The sequence below is a fragment of the Lotus japonicus genome, chromosome 1, assembly GCF_012489685.1.
Source record: "Lotus japonicus ecotype B-129 chromosome 1, LjGifu_v1.2".
Classification (NCBI taxonomy): domain Eukaryota; kingdom Viridiplantae; phylum Streptophyta; class Magnoliopsida; order Fabales; family Fabaceae; genus Lotus; species Lotus japonicus.
In genome coordinates, this window is record NC_080041.1 from 76,841,677 (window position 1) to 76,850,033 (window position 8,357).

The 8,357-nt window shown below is 43.1% G+C and overlaps 1 protein-coding gene across 1 annotated transcript; it reads left to right on the forward strand.

Moving 5' to 3' along the window:
• Window positions 1-3,361: 3,361 nt before the first annotated feature.
• Window positions 3,362-8,357, forward strand: LOC130746875 (uncharacterized). The gene is made up of 2 exons (XM_057599653.1): window positions 3,362-3,752; window positions 8,026-8,357. Exons 1-2 carry the CDS (start codon window positions 3,362-3,364, stop codon window positions 8,355-8,357), a joined length of 723 nt encoding a protein of 240 aa, XP_057455636.1.

The window sequence follows — 8,357 nt, forward strand, 5'->3', positions numbered from 1 at the left end:
GATAACCATGATTGAGTCATGGGATAGGGATTGACTGTGTTGGTCTCCCTGAGATTTGTGGATTGACTGTGTTGGTCTCCACGTGACTTGGGTCGACTGTGTTGGTCCCCTTGTGATTGTGCATCTGCGGATGTTCGAGATTGGCCAAGGTGTTTTGTGTGAAGTGAGGAATCCGTTAGCCTAACTGACTAACTATTGATGAAATTCCATAAGAGACATTAATTCTTATAAGTGTTGATTTTCGATTATTCTTTGTTTTGCTGTCGACCTGACCCTGCTTGTTTGTTATGTGTTTATTTGGGGGGGGGGTAGATGGTGAACACCAAGACAGTGGAAGCTATCGTGATCTGGGAGATGGTGGTGAGTGATCCCTAGGATGACCGGCTCTGGTTGACCGACGCGTCTGGAGTCCGGAGAAGCTACGCCGGCGATGCAGAGCTCGTAGGAAGGGACATACATGAAAGAGTCGAGTTGCCAAGGACTCGGAGGTCATATACATCTCTAGTGACGACGAGGATTAGAGTCGAGACTTTTCTATGTTGGAGTTTTTCTATGAGAGCTGTATCGGATTTTAATTTACTTTAACTGTTGGATTATTAATTACTTCTGTTTCCGAGATCACTTATGTACTTGGTTTTAGGCTCTGCCATCGGATTCGGTTTTGTACTTTTGGATTTATACCTCGATTTTATTTTAAATGTTATTTCATTCAGAAGTGCGTGATTTATTTATTCCGCAATTTATTTCGTAAAGTTTCGGGAGTTTCGCAAAAATTGAACTTCTGTCATTAAATCAAGATTAATAATTGAACGGCGAAAATTATTTACGAAAATGGTGACGGTTGGTTACGGTGTGACACTCGAGAAATCGGGGTGTTACACCTTTCTTGCGTGAGGAGGTGGAGGAGGCTTTGTTCCAAATGCACCCTACCAAGGCTCCCGGTAGGGATGGTCTTCCTGCGTTGTTCTATCAGAGGTTTTGGAATATTGTAGGGGATGAGGTTTCCGACTTATGTCTCCAGGTTCTTAATGGGGGGGCCTCCCCAGCGTCGATCAATCATACACTCTTGGTTCGGATCCCGAAGATGAAGAAGCCATCTCATGCTTCACACTTCAGGCCGATAAGCTTATGTAATGTGGTTTTTAAGGTAATCACTAAAACCGTTTCTAATAGGTTGAAGTTGATTTTGCCTGAGATTATTTCAGAAACTCAAAGTACTTTTGTGCTTGACCGGTTGATCACGGATAATGCAATGATAGTTCATGAGTGTTTTCACTACATGAAGAAGAAAGCGTCGGGTCAGCAAGGGGTGATGGCTCTGAAGTTAGACATGTCCAAGGCCTATGATAGGGTTGAGTGGCCATTTCTGCAGAGTACTTTGATTAAGATGGGTTTCCCAAGTGCTTGGGTTAGTTTGATTATGCAGTGTGTCTCCACAGTGACGTTCTCTGTTTTGTTAAATGGCCAGCCTCAAAGGGTGTTCCAACCTCAGCGTGGATTGCGACAGGGAGATCCTTTATCTCCGTATCTGTTTATCCTTTGTAGGGAGGTCTTCTCGACAATGATTGAAAGTGCGATGAGTTCCTCCTTGCTTTCAGGGATTAAAATTTCTCAGAAAGCGCCGGTAATATCTCACCTTCTGTTTGCCGATGATAGTATTGTCTTTGCTAGAGCCAATGCACAGGAGGCTGGGTGTGTGGTGGATATTCTTCAGACTTTTGAGAGGGCGTCAGGTCAAAAGATTAACTAGAGCTGGGTATGCGATTAGACCGCCCCGCGTAGGCCCGCATTTAAACGGGCCTCTATTATGCTGGTCCGCCCCCGCCCCGCGGATAAGCGGACTGGCCCGCGGGCCACAAGCCAAATAAAAAAATAATAAAAATACAATTTAAAACTAAATTAAATTTTTTTTTTCATTAAAAACCTTATAAATGACTAAATTAAAAAATAAATGGATTTTTTTTCCAAAGTTGTCAAACTTTGTTGATACATAATAATTCATAATTAGTAAACTTTTGTCTTTTGGTGTCTTAAACTTTTTTTTTTCTGTTGGGCCAGTTCTTCAATTCAAGACTTTTTTTTTTCTTTTGTAATGCGGTCCAGCCCGCAAAACCGCGGTTCAACCCGCCTGAACTCGCGGGTTGAGCGGGCCAGACCGCGTAGGCCCGCTTTTAAACGGACAACCAATCACCGGGCCACAGCCCGCGCGGGCTGCGGGTTAAGCGGGCCGGCCCGCGAGCGCGGGCCTAATTCGCCCAGCTCTAAGATTAACCTTGAGAAGTCTTAGTTGTCTTGTAGTCGTAATGTGTCAGCTTCTACCGTCCGGGATATCACTCATCTCTTAGGGGTTATGGCGGCGGAGAGGTATGAAAAATACCTAGGGCTTCCCACTATCATAGGGCGGTCCAAGGCACAGATTTTCAGGTTCGTTCTGGATCGGGTTTGGAAAAAACTCAAGGGGTGGAAGGAAAAAGTTTTGTCAAGAGCTGACAGAGAGGTCTTGATAAAGGTTGTGGCTCAGGCTATTCCTTCGTATGTTATGTTTGTTTTTGCCCTGCCGGGTAGTTTATGCTCTCAGATTGAGAGTTAGTTTCAAAGTTCTATTGGAGCAATGATGCCGAGAGGCATGGTTTACATTGGTTAAGTTGCTCAAAGATGAAAGCTCCAAAGCTTGAAGGTGGCCTTGGTTTTAGAGATTTCAAAACGTTTAATGACTCCCTTCTTGCAAAGAATTGGTGGAGGTTGCTTCAAAGACCAGACTCTTTGTTTGGCAAGGTTTTTAAATCGGCTTATTTCCCAAATTGTTCAATTTGGGAGGCTCGCAAGGGCCATAGACCAAGCTATGTCTGGTCAAGCATCTTTAGAACAAGGTGGATTTTTAAGACAGGTTGTGTGTGGAAAATTGGTGACGGTTCCAAAGTGCGTGTTTTGCACGATAACTAGATACCAAATTTCCCACCCACTCATGTGGGCCGGTTTACCACAAACCGGCAACGGATGTGCGTTTCGTTTCCGATTTAATAGGTCGGATCTCATTCATGGGACATGACGGATTTGTCTACTGTTTTTGCACCGGTGGTTATTGAACTAATGGTTTCAATTCCACTGCCACTGTTTCCTGTTGATGATCATGTTTTTTAGCCAGGTTCTAAAGATGGCTACTACTCAGCAAAATTTGGCTATGCTTTCATTAGAGACCATGCCACAAGGAGTGCAGCCTCTTCTTTCCACACCTCATGTGGCCCATTCTGAGTTCTGGCAGCGCTTGTGGAAGATTCTAGCTCAACCTCGCGTTAAGGAGCTTTTCTGGCGGCTGTGCAGAGGTGTTGTCCCTGTTTGATCAAAGCTGAGTTCGCGTGGCATGGAGGTCGATGCTAGTTGCCCTTTCTGCAACCGGGAGTCTGAGACTTTGATCCACGCTTTTTTTGGCTGCTGTCACGTGGCTCCTTACTGGTTTGCATTGAGTTTGAGCTTCAGATTTGATGCACTTTCTGCGCAGCGACCTTTGGAGTTCATTCATGTGGCGGCCCAGATTTTTGAGGAGTTAGACGCTGAGGCCTTACGGGTTCTGTTGACGGGTTGTTCTGCAATTTGGGAGCGCCGGAACATATTTATTTTTCAGGGTGAAGTGCTGGACATTGCTTGGCTACTCAATCGCTTGCGGATGTTGCTCGAAACCGCTGTTGTGAAGCCGAGGAGATCAACCCAAGTGACGCTCCAAGGTGACAGCCGTTGGGTTCCACTGGGTGAGGGTATGTTGAAGATCAATATTGATGCAGCTTTTGAGCCCTCTCGCGGTGCTGGATTTGTTTTGGTGGCGAGGGATGGTGTAACACCCCGATTTCGGTGGCGTCACTTTAGTAACCAAAAAGTAAATAAAGCGGAAAAACGTGAATATTTTTTTTTTCGATATTTGTTTTAAGTAAATAAAAGACTTGTCGAATTTAAAGACGTATCGACGAAAGATAAACATGACTAACATACAGATATATATATACAACCCCCACAGTAAGTAACATGCTACGTCACGAGTAATCCTCCAGTGACGGAAAGTAGTGCCTGTCGGCAAATATGTACAGAACAAAATATAAGGTCAGTATTCTGAATACAGTCCTCCAACGAAAGTAGGTCAGCCCAAAACAGCCCGAAGACCTCCTAGTCCGACCAACTCCCTATGACTCCCGTAAAGAGAACCACACAAAAAGCTAAAGGTCGGGGACCTACCCTGCCCCAAAATGAGAAAACTGAAGATCAGAGCCACGACGCTACTCCTACCCTAATCCTGACTAGAGGAGCACAACACACCACTCCCAGCTACGCATCACCATGGTCGTCGTCTGAATCTGAATCCAAGACGATCAGGTCTATGACTGCATCGGTCCTCACAGTTGGTCCTGCGGGTACTATACCCGATCCCAAATCAACAGCAGCCGCGACGGTGGGTGAGCTAGAGTCAGATGAAGTCCCTCCTACAGGCAACTCCTCCGAGGGGTCCTCTTCGTCCTCAGGCGACAGTGGTGGTGGTACTACAACTCCAGGGCCACAGTGCACGCCCGGTGGTAGGTTGAAGCTGACGGTGTAGCGTCTCAAAACTCCATGCGTCAAGTTTCCCATTCTGTCGACGCGGTCCTCCATTATTCGCCCCGAATAAATAGCTCGGTGACCGACGGGGTCGACCACCCATGAGCCCGGGGTATCCTGGTCCAACATCTCGAACCTAGTCCCCCCCGAAGGGACGACCATCTCGAACCAATCTGCCATCGACATCTGACAAATAAGAAAGTAATCGTTGCCGTTTCCCGAGAATTTTACGTAATCCTCTTTGAGATAAATAATCTTTTCGGTCTTTTCGAAGTCTGGCAAGACTAGAACAGGCTCCTGTGTCACAGCTGCCTTCAACTCCTCGAAAGCATTACATAGCCCCCCATACACAGGTAGCACGCGCAAGGGTCAACTCAAAGAATTACATAATAGTACATCCAATAGGTAAAGTTTAAGCAATAGCTACATAGGCTTAAATATGAATGATAGCATTATAAATTGTATATCCTGTCAACGAAAATAAATAACATTTGCTGGCAATTAACATATCTCAAACAGTGTTAACAAATATCAAATACACTCGACAACTAAATCAGCATGAATGGTGCATGTAATGCAATGCTAAGGAACAAGATGCAATCCGGAGGGATGGGCACCAACGAGTCAGCCCTAACACCAGCCACGGTGGGACCATTTCTGCTCGGGTGTCTCTTATACCAAACAAAATGTAGTCAGATCAGCAGTGAACCCGTAGGTCTGCAATTTCCGTCTGCTACTAAGAATCACCGCAGTGTTCTTATGTGGAAATCCGGGTCTTATGACCATTTTAGAATCCACCGAGGTCCGGCATCCTACCGTGTATTAACCTCAAAATGAGTGCATGAATGCAAAGTGATTAGCCAAACAACGTCTCCGACCTCACTCGTCACGTCGTCACGTGTTCTAGCTAACTTATTGTCTCTAAAAAGAATACCCTAAGGTAAATGTCGATTCTGCGACAAAAGACAATTAATTATAAAAAGTATCTCATGATGATTTCTCGAATCATCCGACTCATCTCCATCCGATGGTCAAAAACTGCTCAGCGAGCAAAAAGTACCAATGTACTTGGAAACTACCCGTTTCCCGGCTTATCTTTCAGATAGTCCAACAACAAAACTGCTCATCGAGCAAAAGAGCATCAACATACCCAGAAACTTATTAATTTTCCCGACTTATCTTTTAGATAGTCAAACAACAAAACTGCTCATCGAGCAAAGAGTATCAACATACTCGGAAACTCATTAGTTTCCTCAAAACTTGGACTCGGCGACACTTCTCATTTTCCAAAACTAATATTCAAGCTCTTATTTGCGATTGTGATCATTATTTAAAGATTCAGAGGTTGTTTAGTGTCTTATGCATTTTTTCTTGTAAAATAGTTTCCATTTAGTTTTGTCTCTAATCTTATGAGTTTAAAAGATCCCATAATCCCAAGTGATTCCCAGAGAAGGTCTCGATCCATCAAAACATCAAGAAGGCCCAAATCTATGTTCGTCCCGTCAAACTTTCTCAAAATCTCACGATAAATTCTGGCATACTGCCCGTTTATCCTCTCTGACGTACAACAGATATATGTGTAATCTCATAATCAAAGTAACACAATCCAACAGTCATGGCACATATATCAACACATCCTAGATTAACCATTTAGCACATAGCATGTGAATCAATATCAACACATCCTAGATTAACCATTTAGCATATAGCATGTGAATCAATCTCAAAAACAATTCAAGCGATAAATGATTATCAATTGTCAGCCGTAGCCTCAGAAAACATTTTTCCCAGTCAAACACAATCAAGTGCATAAACAGTAAATCAAGTCGAATTCGTCGACACCTAAATCATTATCTAGTATTCAGTCAGTAGCCCTCACCTGTAGGTTTTCCAGCTTGATCCTCAAACTTTCCTTCACAATCTTCCTCCTCGGCTCCACAGAATTCCTCAAACGAACCTTAGAGAAAAATCACATAATTCAATCACAATGAGTCAGAAACTCAGCAAACAATAAGTACTAGGGTTACACGAAGCATTATAAACTCCGAAGTATGGTAATCTAACGCGTTAAGACAAGTTTTCGAAAAACAAAATTTTTCTCCCCCTAAAGAGGAGCTCTCGGCCACACATCACAATTGTGTGCGTCGATTTTTCTTCGATCAAACTTGGTTCCTAAGCTCAGAAAAATTTTCGGATCGAAAACTGTCGCAGGGGTATTTTAGTCAATATTTTCAGCTCAGAATTTCAAAATTGGAATTTCGAAAAAAATATTGGATGGGGACGTTACCAACGACATTTATGACGACTAATCCTACTAGCGCTAAGCTAAGTCGAGAGTTTTCAGCTTAAAGGATGAGACTTTGGCTCAAAATGGGGTTTTCCAGCAGAAGTGAATTCCGGCGGCATTTCGGCGACATTCGGCAAAATGTAATCCGCTAAACACGCTCTTGGGCATGTAGGGAATAAGTTTAGACAGAGAAATCGAGTTATTTGGACAGTTTTACAAAAAGCTCAAAACTTTGAGCACAGAAAGACATAGAGAAAGACGACAGAATTGACGATCAGAAGTGAGAGATAGTATCTATACCTCGAAGTCTTCGAATAGCAACGAACGGTGCAACAATCGGGCAAGAAACGGCGAAAATCACTTCCTCCTCCTCTCCTTGGGTTGCTCGCGGGTTTGGGAAGAAAATGGGGTGAATGTTGTGAAATTTTTTTATTTTCTAGCTATTTATAGGTTTTGGAAAATGCGGAAAAATGAAAATTTCGCGATTCCGATTTTTCCTACGTATTCCTCCGTGAATTCTAAGATAGGTTATGGCGACAGAATTCCAGAACTCAAAACAGGTTTCTTGGAATTAAATCAAACGATCCAAAGTCGGTGTAAATCGATTTTACCCGAAAAGTTACTTTTTGCAGTTGATGTCGGATGAGAAAACTTCGTTCTGAAGAAAGATTCAAAACATCGACAGAAATAGGTGTAAGCGTGTGGAATCTTCATTTGAAGCTCCGAATAGAAAAAGTCTTCATCGTCCGTTGATTTTAGGTTTCTTGAACTATCAGGGTTTTAGTTTCGGCAAACCTCCGAGGATTGGAATCGGACGTTCGTACATTCTAAGGTTTCGCATCGAAACGCTTGTTTATAGACGTTCAAGAGAAGTTATAACATTTCTCTGAAGATTTTTGGAATTAGTTTCCATCGTGTCTTTAAGTGCAAATTAGCTATTCACTAGCGCTCTTGCCCTAGGTTTAAGCGTATACTAATCGTGCTATAACTTTTATCGACTTTGATACAATCCTTAGCCTTTTCCTGAACTTTCTCCTTCATAAATTTATTCCATTCAATAAACTCTTGTTCAGGTTTCCCTTCACGATACATCAAACCTAATCGTGAATAGGTATTTTATTCAGTTTATTCTAAACTTAAAAACTTGGGTCTCACAGATGGAGAGGGAAGCTTGCTGGCAGCAGCTTGTGGACCGACAACACCTGCTTCTTCACCTATCTTGACAGAGACTATTGGTTTGCGCTGGGCACTTTGCAAGGCTCTTGCTTTTGGGTTCACAAACGTTGTTTTTGAATCCGACTGTCAAGTGCTTTTCAAGGCTTGGAATGGAAAAACTAAGGAGATTTCTTATTTTGCTTCTGTTCTCGATGATTGTAGGTCTATTGCTTTGTCTTTTGAGTCTTTTACTTTCAGTTTCATTACGAGAACGGGGAATCAAGCGGCTGATTTTGTAGCAAAATTAGCGTATAATTTTCCCAATGTTGACTGA

Excerpts from the sequence above, each read along its gene's own strand:
- LOC130746875 (XM_057599653.1), top strand. The coding sequence starts at position 3,362 with ATGGAGGTCGATGCTAGTTGCCCTTTCTGCAACCGGGAGTCTGAGACT. Across the intron at positions 3,753-8,025 it reads TTGGGTTCCACTGGGTGAGG|ATGGAGAGGGAAGCTTGCTG; the intron begins GTATGTTGAAGA and ends TGGGTCTCACAG.